This window comes from Kogia breviceps, chromosome 3 (assembly GCF_026419965.1).
Source record: "Kogia breviceps isolate mKogBre1 chromosome 3, mKogBre1 haplotype 1, whole genome shotgun sequence".
NCBI lineage: Eukaryota > Metazoa > Chordata > Mammalia > Artiodactyla > Physeteridae > Kogia > Kogia breviceps.
This window is the reverse complement of record NC_081312.1, coordinates 10,143,031-10,160,338: the sequence shown is the minus strand read 5'-3', so window position 1 is coordinate 10,160,338 and position 17,308 is coordinate 10,143,031. Positions and strand designations below refer to the sequence as shown.

Below are 17,308 nucleotides of genomic sequence, written 5' to 3'. Positions count from 1 at the left end.
TGGTGATGCAAGTGACAAGCTCTTTTCTTGGGCGTTTGAGCATCTTTGTTAAGGGAATGAAAGTTTTAGCCCTGAAGTGACTCCTTTGGTAGTGGATGGAGTTCCTTAAGGGTCACATCATTCCCAGAAGAGAACACTTGAGTTGTGTCCTAAACCCCACCACAGAGGAACTTCTGTGGTTTGCGGTGACCAGCCCTCTCTCATCCAGTCCAAGGCTCCTGGGTCTAATTGTGGCCCCCCTGGGTAGCTCTGGCTTGGTCATGTCATCGCATGGCTCTGCAGTCAGTCCCTCCTGCCCCATCTTTGGCCTCCAATCTCATTCCTGGCCTTGTGTTTTCAGCACTGAGCCTGGGCTCTCTACCAGAAGAGTTTTATTTCACCCTCTGTCCTAGTCTGCTGCAGTTGCTGCTCTGAACTAGCCCACCCAGGCAAGGTCCCGCCTGTTGGGTATCACTCTTGGGGCAGCCTGTTTGGCCAATGTCTTTGCCAGCTGTGCCCATGGCCTTTGGATCTGACTTCCCTTGTCAAATGCCTGGTTTCCATCAGACTCCATGATCCCTCCCATATGTCCAAGGTAAGTCAAGCCCAGCCAGCTAGTTCCCAAGTCTCAGCCTCTCTCTCTCTCTCTCTCTCTCTCTCTCTCTCTCTCTCTCTCTCTCTCTCTCACACACACACACACACACACACAAAATCCTGTTTTCCCCTCAACGGTTTTACTTCCTTTCCAGTAGGGGGCAATAATAACTTCCTCATAGAGGGTTGTTGTAAAGATGAAAAGAGACTAGAGCGTGGGGCAGAGAAGATGCTGCCAACATATCTGGGATCCTCTGCTTCTCCGGGCATCCCCATTTCCCCTTGGAGCTGGGTGAACACATGGAAGCCCACCGCGGTGTCTGTGGGTACCAACCCTCTTCCCAGCCTCCTCTCTGCTGTGGGACCTGCCTCTGCCCAGAGCTGCCTGGGGGAGTTAGTACAGCTCCTCTTGTACAGATGAGACGACAGGCTCTGATTGCCAGCTGGACAGGAAGCAAGGCTGATGAGACAGCCACCGACGGAAACAGCTCCCCCGCACCTGCTCACCCCCCTCAGAATTGCTTCCCTGCCTATGTCAGCCTTCTTCCAGGACAAAAGGTGCCCCAGCCAAATGTCTCTGGCTGGCCCGCAACCTGCTTCTTATCCTGCTCTGTCCTTGGACAGAAGACCAGCAATGACCCTCCCCACTCCATTCCCAGACCACACTTCTCAGTCTCAGCATTTTGACACACAGGGTGGTGAATTGTATTCATTTTATTCATGACCAGCTAAGTTCCTGCGCAGCACAGCCTGGCCCCTCTACTCAGTTTTGGGGTTTAAGACTTTGCCCACAAAGAGGTCTCTTTGAGTCATCTGATCCTCCACAAACAGCAAGAAGGGTCTATTGAACTTCACGACCACAGGGTCCTCCTTCTTGTCCACGGGGACCTTCCACACGTCCGCGTCCTTGGCGTCCTTGGCGTCCTTGGCGTCCTTGGCATCCTTGGCGTCCTTGGTGTCCTTGGCATCCTTGGCTGCATCCTTGATTAAGCCATGCTCGCTCACCTCTATCTCAGCTTGATGCACGGCCTGGGAGAGACAGTTTCACTCTCAGCTCTGGGAGTGAACTCACCTGGCTGTGGCTGGAGAACGAGCCGGGGCAGTGTGCCCAACAATCTCCTGTGGTCAAGATCAGGGAGGCAGCTTCCCTCCATGGCCGATGGCAGGTGGAAGAAAGCTGACTTCCATTCCTAGAAAACCACCCTCAGCTCCCAGCAGCTGGGTTCACCATTGAAGGCCAGACGTCCCCGAGTGGCTTTGATACTAGGGTTGGTAATTGTTGAGTTCAGACTTTTTCCAGCACAGGGCAGACAGCTCAAGGTGTTAACATGTTTGAAAGGGAGGAAAGGGGAATAAAACACAGAGGAAGGCTGGGTGGTCTGTAGGCTTAGGAAAAAATCCCATAGAATGACTGAGAGATAGTCATTTCCAACACTTTCAAGAAGGATGTGATAAAAACTACTAGGGGTCTAATTGTTCTTGTCTCCATCCATGCAAGGACAATTTAACCTCCGTGTAAAAGTGCTTATGCCAGAACATGCATGTTGGCCTCCCTGATCTGCAAGAAGCCCTGCTGGGGAACGTGGCCATGACATTGCTTGCATTACTGGTAATGGATTCAATATCTCTCAAACCCAGCCCAACAACCAGCACTCAGTGCACACCTGCCGGGTGGGTTCTATTTGAATTGGACACGGTAAGCAGTGCTTACACCCACTGGGCCACGGGAAGCACGGCATCCCCTCGGGGTCCCAACCCTGGGAACTCCATCCAATGTCTGTGAGTGACAGGTTCATCGTCTCCCAATTAAAGAACAGGACCCCTGCCCTGTCCCGACCCCCAAGGTCATTGGGAGACTCGAGCAATAGAAACCATGAAAAAGTGCTTTGTAATTTGTCAGGTGCTGTATCACGGGGAGGGATTGTGTTTGCTATTTATGTCCTGGGCAAAGTCCTCAAAGTATCCTGGCCCCTATGGCAGCCCCAAAGCAGCCAGCCAGCTAGTGACCTTGGTGGAGTCATTGGAGGGCAGCCCCTGTGCCCAACGGGATGGGTAAAATTATCTCATAAATAAATGTTCCCCAGCATCTGGATGTCTAACTGGCACCTCAAGTTTAGAGAGCCAGTCTCTGTCTGCTCCCCCAAACCACTCCTCCTCCACCTCTCCTGCCTCAGGCATTGGCTCCATCGTTTCCCAGGCTCCAGCTTACAAACCCGACTCTTCCCTCCCTGCTCCCCAGCTCTGCCTTCAAAAGGCACCCAGAGCCTTCTCACCACAGCTAACCCTCCCTCGAAGGCCCCATCCATCCTCCATTACCTCTCACCTGGGTTACCCGTCAAATTTCCTAATGGGTCCCCCTCTTGCTCCAGGGCCATTGCCTGTTCTCCATACAGCAGAAAGTGGTCTTTTGTAAAACGTATGTCAGCTCATGTCAGCCTCGGTGGTCTCCCATGTCAGTCAGAATAAACCCCTGTCCTGTCCAGGGCCTGGGACACCTACGTGACCTGGCCCTGCCTGACTTCTGCCCTCGTCTCCTACCAGGCTTCGTCTTACTCAGCACTCTAACTGCCTGGGCCTTCTTGGGGTTCCTCAAAAAGTTCAAGTTCACATTCCCTTAGGATACACTTGCTCTCTTTGTCTGGAACACACGTCCCCAGGTATGTGCCCCCTTCTCTCTCCTGCCCTTCATTCAGGCCTTGGCATAAAGGCCTACCCAGGCCTTCTCAGGCCTGCTCACTGCACTCCAGTGTGCTGTTCCCAGTTTCTCTGCTTTCCTTTCTTCACAGGAAGTATCACTGGTGGACATAATACATATCTGTCTGTTGGCGTGCTCACTGTCTACCCTGTCAATAGAACGGAATGGCTATGAGAGTAAGATGTTGTCTGGCTGGCTCACGACTTCACCCCCAGTGCCTCCAGTGCTTGATGCAATTACTTTTGAGTGAGTGATTGACGAAAGAACCCCCAAAGCCCAGGGACCCAGTCAGATAAGAGCTGTAACTGCTGTATAAAAAAAATGTTTCTCAATCAGGACTGTGGTGGATAAAACAGAGACTCTAGAAATTGCCCCACTCACCTCCACAATAGGTAGAGAAGCCTTCTTTGTGATGCCCTGGGTGGCCGCTGTTGCAGTAGGTGTATCTTTGATGTCAATCTTGGGAAGCAGATGTTTTAAGTTGATCTTGGAGGAGATCTTGAACTTGGGCAAAACTAAGTGCACCAATCTGTTGAGAATGAAAACGACAAGGAAGCTGAACAATGTCCCTCTCCTGGGGTCTAGGGGAAGCACCTTGCTTAGGCTGAAGGACGTCTTCCGAGTGAAAAGGTAACGGAAGTGTTTGTTCTGAAGTGCTGGCTTGGGGGGAGATGAAAAATGCTGGGGTATGAGCTGCAATGTTGAATTTCCAAGCAAACCACTTACTCAAAATATACCTTGCTGTTCAAATGATTCCCTTCACAGGCTCTCTATGCAAGAGAAGATGAGAGTCAGACCAAGAGCATCCAGCCCTGAGTTGCTCCAACCCTTCTTCCGGAAGCAGGGGTTTAAATTGGGCAGTGGCCCTAAATGTGGTGAGGGAGATGGGGGGCATGAGGTCCCCGTGCTGCAGGGAGAGCAGAGGGAGTTTTCACAGGAGAGGAAGCACCAGCCTGGATGATAAGCTTTCGAACAGAGAAGAGGACTCTTCTCTCTGGAGACCAGCAACTCTATGACTGAGGGAGAGTTTCAGAATGCATAGGGCCAGCACCCCCACCCAACATTTTAGACTATGTCAGTGCGGTGTTGAGCTTCTGATTGGCTAGCAACCCGTTCGGTTGGGTCTCTCTACTGCTGTACCCCCTCTGTCCCAACCAGGAATGCTGTGGTAGGTACAACCGTGGCAGAAGATGGCAGACCCCCTCTGCTGTGGCCCTCAACTGTAGGAGTAAACGCTGTTGAGAGATTTCTTCCCAACCTACACATCTATTGCCTGAAGACTGTCCCCCGACCCCGGCCGCTCAGATCAGTGGGCCATTGAAAATCATGATTTCACTATTTAATTTATCCACATTTGAATGGACTTTGGTGAATATCATACCCAAGCTGGGTTAGTTCAATGCTGCCTTCCAGGAATATGCAGCGGGAATCGAAAGATACTCAGTTTAGTGTGGGGTGGGGCACTTGATTGAATGAAAGAGAGCCTCGCCTGTCTACAGTGGCCTCAGCTTGAAATTTACCTGCCTAGGCTCCTTCCCTGACCTCATAACTAATTAAGAGCCCTAATTAATACTCCACGACTGAATTTGCTGATGTCACCCTACTCATTATCTCCTTAGCTTTTACTACAATTTGAAATTGTATATTTGTTAGTTGACTTTCTACCTCTTCCAGCAGACTGAAAATTCCACGATAGTAGGGAAGTGTTTGGCTAACCCTTATATTCCCAGCACCAAGCAGTTTCTGGCATACAATAGGTGCTCAGAAAATATTTTTGGGGTGAGTGGATCACAGGCTAACATGTGTGTGAAAAGCTGGTTTGCTGAGCTAGAGAGGTTAGAAGCAAGGACTAGTGATACCAAGAGAGAATGGAGTTCTGGGTGCCCTTGCAGTCCCTTGTTCCAATCCCTCATGAGGCCTGGCTGTGTTTATTCCCTGGGGTTCCGTGAAATTCCCATGTATCTTTCCAATAAATTCCTCTCTTTACCCATCCTGAGCCTGTATGAAGTGGGTTTCTGATACTGTACATGTGACAAAAAGAACCATAATTCACAGTTTAAGGGGCTTCTGGCTGGTAAGGGGACTCAGGCTGCTATTCTTTCTGTTTGGTTTGTTTCATTTTCTACAAATATGCTAGGAAATAACAAGATGCCAACCCCCCCCCCCACCCCCAGTAAGGCTTTTACATAGAGGAAGTGAGGGCTGAGCAAAAATGCAATGGGAATCTAGGTTCCTCCAGAACAGGATACCTGAAGTCACTGGCTTTCTGAAGTCTAGCTCGCTTAGCAGTTATCTCCTTTAGAGCAACGTGGAATTTTCCTGCATCTGGGAGCACGAGACTGACAGACACATTTCCTTTGCAAGGCATCTTAACCATGGTAGCTAGCAGCTCCTCTGAGTGGCTGTAAATCATCCGTTCTGTCTTCCTCATCATGTCCACCTGCACTTTGGTGTCTTCATTCACAAAGAAGTCCTCTTTCTGCGTGAGGTTGGTCTGAAAAGCTCTTTCCCAAATGCCTGGGGGAATCAGGAAGGAAAAAGTCAAAGAGTGATCTGGCGGAAAATCCTCACCACCCCCAGGTTTGGGGACAGAATAGTGAAAATTCTGGACTGGTGCAAAGGAAAGGAAAGCTAACACATGATTTTCAAAGACATTCACCGTAGAATTTCTTTAAGTCTCGATTTCTCAAAGGATGTTTACCAAAATACCTGCCTCTGGAACTATAACACCAAGAAAGGATTCTGTCCTCAAATAATTTAGGAAACATTGACCACAGCAACCCTTCTTTGAAAACTCCCACTGCATTTGAGTGTATTAAGAGTTCAAAGAGGTCCTATGGTAAAGAAATCTGTTTAAAATGTATGTAACTTATTCCAGGAGGGAAAATTTTCATCAGAAAGACATACACCCGCGCATACGTGCACACCCCTGCGTGAAATCCCACTTTAAATAATGCACTTCCCCGGTGGATTTAAAAAAAAAATTCAAGGTACACACCAGTTAAAAAATGCATCTGTCACCCAGAGTGACGGCCCTCTAGTTTGGTCTGGAAAATCTCTGCAAGTGTTAGCCTCGCTTCTGATTCTATAGCCAGGCTTACGGTCCTCTCTGTTCTGTTTTTACGACTTACCTTCTAAAGTGTGATCTAGATAAAGCTTTTGGAAAGCTTTTAAGAGGGAATCATGCCCGAGAGTTCTCTGAAGCATCCAGAGGCATCCCTCCACGATCACTTATGGAGCACCTTCTATGTCCTAAGCACCTAGTTTGGAACTGTGAGTCCAAATATGAATAATGGTCCCAGTAGCCTGAGTGAGCATCCTGTGCTGGGAAGCATTGTTTTAGGAGCATTTCCTTCACTTACCATGTAAAGAACAAACAGTCTTCATGTCCTGGTACGAGCCCTGTTTAATCCACAACAGTTTATCCATTAATTGACTCATTCAAATCTGAAATTTCTTGGGCTCAAAAAATGTGCCAGGTACCATACTAAGTACTGAGGTTATAGCAGTGAATAAAACAGAGGACCTGTGTCCTCATGGAGTTTACGTTCTAGGGGGGATACAGAGAGAAAAGCAATCCACCACTGTAAATGGTTAAAAGTGTGGTGAGCATTAGGAAAGATACAAGGAAGGAGCTGACTGCTAGCATGGAAGCACTTCCTCTGAAAGGCCGGGGAAGGCCTTCTTGAGGAGGGAGCGTTGAGGCTGAGGCTTAAAAGAAGAGGGTGCTCCATCTGGCAAAGAAGCGGAGGAAGAACATTCCTAGGGAAGGCGCATCATGGCCTAAGACAGGAAAAAGCAGGATGCATTTAAGGAAGAAGGGAAGGCCTTTGTGGGCAACGCATAACAATGAGAGAGATAGTTATGGGGAGACACTGAGGGGATCAGCAGGGCTCAAAGCACGCACAGCTGGCTCTGGGTGGGATCGCATTCCAAGTGCATCAGGACGCCATGGGAGGGCTTTAGATGGGGGAATGATGTGATTTATGTTTTAGGAAAATTGTTCTGGTCTTTTAATGGAGACAGGATTGGAGGCAGGCACGAATGGAAACATAATAATTAGACAGCTGGGGCAAGTCATCTAGGCAAGAGGTAGTGGTGGCCTTGGCTACAAATGTGGTAGACCAGATGGTGAGAAGCGAACACATTCCAGATCGGCTCTGCAGGCAGAATCCATAGGACTTACTGTGCTCTTGAATCTGGAAGCTGGAGGGGAGGGTTTGTCAGGAGAAAGTGGGTGAATGGCATTGTGATTCTCTGAGGCGAGTGGATGCTGGATGTGGTTGGGGGGATTGTGTCCGAGGGTCTGTGAAACATCCCCAAAGAGATGTCAGGAGGCAGATGAGTATTAGAGTCTGGGTCTCAGAAGAGGTGGTCCAGGTTGCATCTAGAGTGCGGGGAATAGTCAGAGTACAGATGGTGTCTGAGGTCGTGAGCTCAGGTGAGGCAGGAGACAGTTTTAGAAGTCAGAAGAGGAGAAACCAGCAAAGGAGACAAAAGAGGCATGAGCTATGGGGTAAGAGGAAAGTGGAGGGAGTCCTTGGGCAGGGAAGATGGAAGGGGACCTGCCTTGAGGAAGGGGAGGGGACAAGCACTCCTTCACTGTGACCAGAGGGGAGAGAGAGAGGAGAGGTGTGTGAGCCTTGGGCAGCACATGGAGGACACCCTGCCAGAACTGCTTTCTTGTCCCCATTCGGGCAGGAGGCAAGGCCGTTGGCTGAGAGTCCATGGAGGAAGGAGACCGGTAATGCTAAGTGGAGGAAGAGGGTATAAATAGATGCCAGTGAGTGGTAACTCTGAGCCCACCTGAAGAAACAAGGGCAGCATCAAGACCCGTGACCAGAAATTTAAACTGATATTTTAGACACCTGGTGTGTGATCCTGAATTCAACAACGGACACAACTTCGAGAAGCCTCTCATCTCACACTGATCTGACCTTACAAAACAAGTGAATTAGCCAATGCTCATGCCTCTGCAAACAGATTTCTTTTCCCCTTTTTTACCAGTAAGAGTCATTGCCTTTTTACTCCAAAATATCTTCAGCACGGCAAACAAGATGACTGAGAGGATTAAGAGGAGAAATACTGAAAAATGTTAGACAACACAATGATATCAAAGTCAATTTAAAAAGTTTTGGATCTACTGGTTTCTGAGAAAATGGGATATACTGACAAAATTTTTTTTCCTGACTTAAATCTTTTAGGAAACACAAGGTAAAGTTTACCCCAAATGGGAATTCATGCATTTAACAAACCTCACCTTTGAAGAACACATAGTTGACAAGACATAGGACAGTCTGAGGGTCCAGTTGGGTGATTAAGTCTTTGATTTTCTTATGTATCTTTTCAGCCACATAGTGGTTGATGGCCTTCTTGGCTTTTTCTGTATCTTTAAAGTCAATCTTCTGGATGTCCACTTCATGTACTCTGTCTATCTCCTGCAGAAACATCTGGTTGATCTTCCTGTTGTCATCGACAAAGAGAATGTCCTTGTGCTTCAGTTGTTCTTGCTTCACTAGCTCTTGCCACGTCTGGATAAGATGCCGGTCCTTGCCCAGCACTTGGATTTTTCTGAGGTCAAGTCCCAGGCCCTCAATGAGGTTGGTGCGCGTTGTGGATTTGATCCCCAGGGAGACGGTGGCCAGGGCGATGGAGATGGCCACAGGGGAGAAGATGATATTCTTTCTGGGATCCTCAATTATCAAAGCCCTGAACAATTCTTGCGCCAACGCCTTATAGCCAGCTTCCATCTTCTGGGAGAGAGATGGAATTTTCTTTAATAAGACTAGGTTGATATTCTGTTGGGAGTCTTGTTGCTTTTCACAGAAGATGCTATTAAAAAGGCCACAGAGGACGAGGACCAGAGACAGCACCAGATGTATTTTCCTGTGGGACATTTCTGCAACAATCCAGAGCTGTTATTGGAAGGAAGAGGTAGATGGGTGAATATCCTATGGAACGTGTTCTCAATGCTGAGGGGATTGAAAAAGGCTCATTCTTATCTGGGTGCAGTTCACCTGGGTGGGCTTACTATTTGTCCTTAATTGAAGGATCGTAGCTAAGTCTAACAAGGAAAGTCTGATGAGTATTCTGGAACATGACTTCAGACAAATTAAAGGTAAGTGACCTGATTAACAGGGATTCAGTTCTGCCCCTAGCCTACGCTGCAAGTGGGTCTTCTCCATCCACACTGGGGTTTCTTTTATCTTTTTTGCTTGCTCTTCTTCTTCTTCTTCTTTTTTTTTTTTTTTTAAATACAGGGCTCATGACAAACATCCTGAAAAGCGTGGAAAGGAAAGAAACAAGAGGAGAGAGAGAGAGCACAGATTGCAGATTCAAACACCTGCTGAGATCTGGCCAGAAATACCCACGTGGAAAGACAGCAAGTGTAATGCAATAAGGTGTGCTGGGGACTGTGGAAAATGGGTCATCGTGGCCAGGCTGAAGAGGCAGGTGTCACCCAGCTCCAGCTGCGATTAGTGGCAGTGCTGGGTCAGGGGCGCCGGATTTTTTTTTGTTTCTGAAGCATCTAGAAATCCAGATTTTTACATGAAAATTCAATCTTGCCAAAAGCAACCTGCTAGCAGCAGCTGGCCCAGATGCAGCCCAGCCAGATCTGGCTTTAGAGCTGCCGGCGTGATTTCTAAAGGTAAAGCCCAGGTGGTGCTCAGGCGACTTGGTCATCGGCTGCATCAAGGGCCTGGCAAAGATCGTCTCAGGAAATCCTGGTCACCTCGCTTAAGCCCTTCCTGTGCCCACAGCTACGGTCCCTCACCCACTGTCAGGGCAAAAACCCCCTCTGCCCCCATAAGTGCCCCCCATGATTGACTGAGACCAAAAGTCAGGCCTTGCATCTGAAGAGGGCACCAGTGGTGGATTTCTGGCCCCACTGATGGGAAAGGAGAAGATGAGAACCATGACCTGAGTTTGCGTTCAAGTTTCACCTCTTTAGGGCAGGGCCATGTCCTCCCTTCCTTATTTTCCTACGGTAACCAGCTCAGCTCTGGGTACAGGGTCCACTTCTCTGCATCATCACTGCCACCGCTGGTGACCTTTTTCATGGCTACTGAAATAGCATCTGCTGTGGACCAAGGCAGATGCTACTGGAACCATAGCAAAAGAGCAATAAAATGCCTACCCATGTGGACCCTCACTGTCCCCAAGAGGAGAAAGATGACTTACCCTCCAGGGGAGCCTGCTGTTGTCTACTGCTGTTGTTCTCTGCATCCATCAGTGATTTATTTATACTGCCACTGGTGTAATGAAATGGATAAACCTGAATTAATATTAACTTGGCCAAAAGATTGTGTTCAAATATTGTCCAGAACAAACAAGAGATGAATCATGTCAGTTCCCAGTGAAACAATAAACAAATTAATGGATTGTTGTACCGTTTGAGCTACTGTTCATTAAATTACTCCTGTGTTATTTCAACAAACACTTACTTAGCTCCTACTAAGAGCTATGCTCTGGGCTAGGGACTGGGGGAACACAAGGCTTAAGGCCTGACTTCCACCCTTGAGGAGACTTCACCCTCGAATTCAAGGAGATCTTGGTTTTGAGGAAGAAACAAACATGTAAAAGGGCTGTGGGCTATATTTTGACTAGTTCATGGAGAGTCCGCATTACCAGTAAGGGGCTGTGCGTGGAAAGAGAAGGGCACAATTAATAATCTAGGACAATTAGGAGAGATTGAGTAACATTTCCTCTAAGTCTTAAAAAAATACACAAGAGTTAATGTATTGTCCGGGAAGCCTGAAGAGGGAATTCTGGATGCTGGGCCGGGGTGAAGTTCCCTGGGGGAGTGGTGGTCAAGGCCGTGTGTGCAGGGTTTTTCCAAGTCTAGGAGAAATTCACTTCTGGCGTGGTGGAGTGAGGTGAATGCCAAATCTCCTCTGCAATAGCAATTAAAGAGGTGGACAAAATTGTCCAAAACAACCGTTTCGGTGCTATAGAAAATCCACCAAAGGTCCACAACAAACAGATAAGTGTTCATTCATGAAAAGTACTGAAGTCTGTGTAAGAACAGAGTGAGCCTGCGGCATGCTTGTCTGGGGCTGTTCCACCCTAATCCAGCTCTGCTGGAGGGTTGCCTAACCAGAGTGGGGCAGCTGTCGCCAGAGCAGACTCACTTGACTTGGAGCATTGTTAGTTAAAGTGATGACATCGGTGGCAAGCAGAGTGTGTGCGAGTGTGGGTGGGGGCAGTGGTTCTGTTAGCCTGGAGTTTTGTTTGGAGCAAAAAAGGGACTAATGGATTAGCAGGGGATAGAAGAGGGGGTCCCAAGAGGTGCGACAGCTACTGGGGGCTTGATGAGCTCTCTGCATATCCCAAGTTGAAAGGAGGTTCTGCACATGTGCAAACTGGAGCAGACCCAAGCTACCCACACCTCCCTGGCCCTTGGGGAAGCAAGAGAGAAAGGTGGAAAGTAAAATATGATGGTACTTGAGGTTTGAACGGGCTCATCAGCCTACACACAGATCCATCAGCAGAAAGTAGAACCTTTATTGGCTTGAGGTGTTTGAAAACAATTTCTGGCCAATATGTGGCTGAACAATGAGCAATATAGACACAGGGGTGACCTCTGGGAGGCAGGTTTAAAAATAAAGACTGAGAAGAAACATCATTAGTCATAAAGTTCAGGGGAAACCCACTTCACAGATTCAGTCCAAGCAAATTACTAAAACAAAAACAAAAACTCTCAAGAATCCAGTTACTGCTATATGTTATCTAAAATGTCCAGCATTCAACCAAAAAAAGTGTGAGAAATGAAAAGAGACAAGAAAGTGTGATCCATACTCAGGAAAAAAGAAGTCAATAGAAGTGGTCTCTGAGTGTCCCTAGATGTCAGATTTAGCTGCCAAAGACTTCATAGCAGCTGTAATAAACATGTCAAAAGAACTAAAGGAAACCAGTTTAAAGAATGAAAGAAAAATATGAAGACATTGATACAACAGATAGGGAAACTCAGTAAAGAGATAGAAATTATTTTTTAATGGGAATTCTGGATTTGTAAGTACAATAACTGAAATAAAAATTCACTAAAGGGCTCAACAGTAGATCTGAGATGGTGGAAGAAAGAATCAGTGAACTTGAAGCTAGACCAATAGAAATGCTCCAATATGAGCAGAGAAAGGAAAATTGAAAAATTGAAAAATAAGTGAACAGAGCCTCATTGACCAGTGACACAATATCAACCATACTAACATAGCTGTAATGGGAGTCCCAGAGGAGAGGAGAGATAGAAAAAGGCAGAAAAAATATTTGAAGAAATAACTGATGGAAAGCTCCTCAGATTTGGTGGAAAAACATTAATCTACAAATCCAAGAAGCTCAAAGAGATCCACACCTAGGCACCATAATTAAATTATTGAAAGGCAAAGACAAAGGGAAAATCATGAAAGCAGCAAGAGAAAAAATAACTTATCACATGCAAGGGAATAACAAAACAATTAGTTGCTGACTTCTAGTTAGAAACAATAGAGGGAGGAATGCAGTTGGATGACATAGTTAAAGTGCTGAATGAAAGAAAAACCTGTCAACAAAGAATTCTATCCAGCAAAACTGGATAGAAAAATGGTGAAATAATAACATTTACAGGTAAACAAATACTCAGAGAATAGTTGCTAGAGAACCTCCTTTACAATAAATACTAAAGCAAGTCCTTCAGACTGAAAGGAAGTGACACCAGATGGTAACCTGAATCTACAGGAAGAAAAAAACAATGATAAAAATGGTAAATATGTAGGTAAATATAGAGACTCTAAATATGTTTTCTCACTCTTCTCTTAACTTCTCTAAAATACATAAGATTTTGTAAAGCAATAAATACAACAATGTGTTGTTGCATTTATACCATATATACACACAATATATATACAATAAGAGTAAAAAGGAGGAGGGGGAAATGAAGCTATATTGGTCTCAAGTTTTTATATTTTACCTAAATTAATACTATTTTGAAGTAGATTGTGATAAGTTAAGGTGTATATTGTAATCCCTAAAGCCAACAAAAAGAAAAAAATTTTCAAAAAGGAATTAAAGTGGTACACTAAATTTTTAAATTTAACCCCAAAGAAGGCAATAAAGGAGGAACAGAAAAGCAAAAAAGGCATGAGGCTGGCAAAATGTGAAACATAATTCAAATATATCAATAAATACATTAGATATGAATGCACTAAACATTGCATTTAAGTGAAACAAACTGTCAGGCTGAATAAAAAAGCAAGACCCACCTACATGCTGTCTACAAGAGACACAGCTTAGATTCAAAGACATAAATAGGTTAAAATGATGGGAAATGTTAATTCAGGATAGTATATAGTCTGGTCATCAAAACAGGTCTAACAATAAATTGAAAAGACAGAAATTATAAGAAGTATGGTGTCTGACTATGACACGTTTACAACAGAAAGAAATCTGAAAAAGCCATAAATATTTGGAAAACAAAGAAAGCACTTCTATATAACTCATGGTTCAAAGAAAATATCACAGGGGAAAGTAAAAATATTATAAACTAAATGAAACAAGAAAAAATCAACATTTCAAAATTTATGGGATGCAGCTAAAGCAGCTGTTAGAGGGAAATTTATAACTTTAAATACCTATATCAGAAAAGAAGGTGTCAAGATAATTAAATGGGGAGAGGATTAGTCTTTACAACGAATGGTGCTTGGAAAATTGAGTATTCATCTGCAAAAGTAAAACCAAAAAGCTTATAGCCTTACCTCTCAACAGATACCAAATTCAACTGAAATGGGCCACAGATTTAAGTTTGTGTTAAAATCATTACATTTCTAGAAGAAAACAGAAGACATTATCTTTGTGAACTTGGTTTAAGCAAAGTCTTCTTAGACCTGACACCAAAAGCATGAGTTATACAAGAATAAAAAAATTGATAAGTTAGACTTCATTAAAACTTTGGTGCTTTGGACATAATGAAAATGAAATATCTAGGCACAGACTGGGAGAAAATTTTTGTAAAACGTATATCTAAGTTGGGACTTGTATCCTGAATATGCAAATAACTCTTATAACTCAACAATAAAAAGAAAAACAACCCAATTTAAAAATGGGCTAAAGGAACTTCCCTGGTGGCGCAGTGGTTAAGAATCCGTCTGCCAATGCCGAGGACACGGGTTCGAGCCCTGGTCCGGGAAGATCCCCCATGTCGCGGACCAACTAAGCCCGCGCGCCACCGGTACTGAGCCTGCGCTCTAGAGCTCACGAGCCACAACTACTGAAGCCCGCGCACCTAGAGCCTGTGCTCTGCAACAAGAGAAGCCACCGCAGTGAGAAACCCGTGCACCACAACAAAGAGTAGCCCCTGCTCGCCGCAACTAGAGAAAGCCCATGCGCGTCAGAGAAGACCCAATGCAGACAAAAATAAATAAATTAATTAATTTTTAAAAAATGGGCAAAAGACTCTATAGACATTTTACCAAAGAAGACATATGAATAGCTAATAAGCACATGAAAATGTGTTCAGCATCATTAGTCATTAGGGAAATGCAAATTTAACACATGACGAGATAACATTACACTCCCATCAGAATAGCTATTATACAAAAGAAAATATCAATTGTTGATAAGGATGTGGAGAAACTGGAACCCTCATATTAATACATTATTGCAGGTTGGAATGTAAAATACTGATACCTGCCACAACATCAATGAACTCCAAAAGCATTATAGTCTAGTGAAAGAGGCCAGACTCAAAAGACTATGTAAGGGCTTCCCTGGTGGTGCAGTGGTTGAGAGTCCGCCTGCCGATGCAGGGGACGCGGGTTCGTGCCCCAGTCCGGGAAGATCCCACATGCCACGGCAGCTGGGCCCGTGAGCCATGGCCACTGAGCCTGCGCATCCGGAGCCTGTGCTCCGCAACGGGAGAGGCCACAGCAGTGAGAGGCCCGCGTAACAAAAAAAAAAAAAAAAAAAAAAAAAAAAGACTATGTAAGATACAACTTCTATAAGAAATCCAGAAAACGTAAATTTTTTAGAAAGAGAAAGCAGGTTAGTGGTGGCCTGGAGTTGAGAATGAGTGCTAGGATAGGCTGAAAATGGGCTTGAGGACATGTTTTGGTAGTTAAAATGTTCTAAAACTGGATAGAGGTGATGCTGCAGAATGATATGAATGAATGAGAAATCATTGAATTATACATGTACAATGGGTGAATTTTTCAGTATGCAAATTATGAACTCAATAAAGCTATTTTAAAAAATAGAAAGACGGGCCGTGGCGGCAGGCTTTGTGGGAAAGATAGTGGGCTGGGGTCACATGGACCTGGAAGTGAACACCAGCCCTGACTGTCGTCTGCGGGGCCACCTTGAGCAAGTTATTCACTTTTCTGAGCCTTCGCTTCCTCCTCTGTAATGGAGGAAATAGTATCTATTGTGTAGCTTGTTCCGAGAGCTTGATGACTTAATGTATGTACGCAGTACGCACCCAATACATGATGCTCTCCTGGCTGACATCTGACATTCTATGGGGTTCTGAGTCCCCTGGGAGCCAGGCACTGTGCCTCCTGCCTTGGAACCCTGTCTCCACTCCTCCTCCTTCTCAGGCTAACTCAGCTCCTACTGACTCTTCAGGATTCAGCTCAGATCTCCCCTTGAGAAAGCCTTTCCTGACAGCGACCCTTCTCTCCTTCCACCTGGGCTGGGTTAGGCTCTGTGAGCCCCCATAATACTCTGTGCTCACCTCTCATCACGCTGGCTCACAAAATACTTGGATTCATTTCCTCGAGGCTGTGAAATCTTTGTTGGAATAATCTGTATGTAATTCATGATTCTCTCCTTTGTGCTGGCACACAGTAGGTGTACAGACATTGAGTAAATGAACAAATGAGTACGTTATATTCCTCGGAGGGACCCTATCTTCACAGAGAAGCCCCCATTCCCTCCCAAGGGCCATCGCTCTCCACCGTGGGTCCCTCGGGGCATTTCTGAGCTAGAGGAGGTGGGGCTGCCAGCCCTCATTCTGCCTAGATCACTGTGTACATTGAATAGCACCAGTGGTCACCCCTGCGCCGCATGGCACCGAGTGTCACACCTGATCTGCAGTATCTCATTTAACCCTCACAACAGTCGCACCAAGGCAGGTAGTATTATTACTGCTCCTGTTTTAGAGCTGTGGATACAGGCTCAGAGAGGTTCAGTAACTCACCCACAGTCGCACAGCTAGCAGGGGACAAAGCTGGGATTCACACCCACCCACGTCTACCTGACACCACAGCCGCGCTCCTAACCCAGTCATGTCCTCTTTTGGTAGTAGATCCTGGACTTAAGGGTAGCGAGCAAACTTTCAGAGATGAGGGCTTTTAAAAACTCTTTTAATGCTTCCTCTCGTCTTCGGTAATGACATTATTTATCAAGGACAGCAACACCAGCCTCCTTTCTTAAGTACATTTTATGTAAGTTCCTTAGTACAGAAAGATTGTAATTTGGGGCTTCAACGAATAAATAAGCCCCATAGTATTTCATTTTAAAGCTGGGCCTCTGAACACATTTTCTGTGGGATCTGCTGAGCCGGGGGGAGTGAGGGTATATTAGTACCAGAGATCAGCCCCACACCGGGGAATGAAAAGGGACCCTTTGGGGGTGTGGGTGGTCCTGAGGTCTGAGTGGGACAGAGGATGCCGGCGGGCACAACAGTCTGCACAAATGCTTCTGCCTTTTCTTCTCAACTCCCGGCTGGGAAAGGAGCAGGAAAGAAACGTCCTTGTTGTTTTCAAACGTTCCTGATATGGAAACAGTAAGAACAATGACATTAATGGCTAGCCTTCACTGGACATTGTCCTGAGGACTTTCTGTGTTGACTCACATGACCACCCAGTGATGCACGAGCCCTGGGTTTCCAACCGTGACTGGGAGCTGGAACTGGAGGCTTTTGAAATCCTTTTTCCTGAGCTCCATGGTCCCTTTTGTCCCGGTGCTGTGCAACTGTCCCGCACGGGGGTGGAGCTGGGGTGGGGGGGTCACGGATGCCACATCCCCAGGCCCAGCTTCTGTCTGCCTCAGCACATGGGTGGCCGCCGTTCC

At 46.0% G+C, this 17,308-nt stretch overlaps 1 protein-coding gene across 1 annotated transcript; it reads right to left on the bottom strand.

Moving 5' to 3' along the window:
* Nucleotides 1–1,274: 1,274 nt before the first annotated feature.
* On the bottom strand, nucleotides 1,275–10,515 carry LOC131752455 (uteroferrin-associated basic protein 2-like). Its single transcript, XM_059056810.2, has 5 exons — nucleotides 10,451–10,515; nucleotides 8,529–9,183; nucleotides 5,518–5,785; nucleotides 3,650–3,797; nucleotides 1,275–1,602 (listed from the first exon to the last, which is right to left on the bottom strand). The coding sequence occupies exons 1-5, from the start codon at nucleotides 10,493–10,495 to the stop codon at nucleotides 1,333–1,335; spliced, it is 1,386 nt and encodes a 461-aa protein (XP_058912793.2). The 5' UTR covers nucleotides 10,496–10,515; the 3' UTR covers nucleotides 1,275–1,332.
* Between the last annotated feature and the right edge of the window lie 6,793 nt (nucleotides 10,516–17,308).

Bases quoted from the DNA above. Each gene is read 5' to 3' on its own strand.
- LOC131752455 (XM_059056810.2), bottom strand. From the start codon at position 10,495: ATGCAGAGAACAACAGCAGTAGACAACAGCAGGCTCCCCTGGAGG. The intron at 9,184-10,450 runs GTAAGTCATCTT...TTCCAATAACAG, and splicing joins ACAGCAGGCTCCCCTGGAGG to CTCTGGATTGTTGCAGAAAT. The intron at 1,603-3,649 runs GTGAGTGGGGCA...TGTCTCTCCCAG, and splicing joins CTTCTCTACCTATTGTGGAG to GCCGTGCATCAAGCTGAGAT.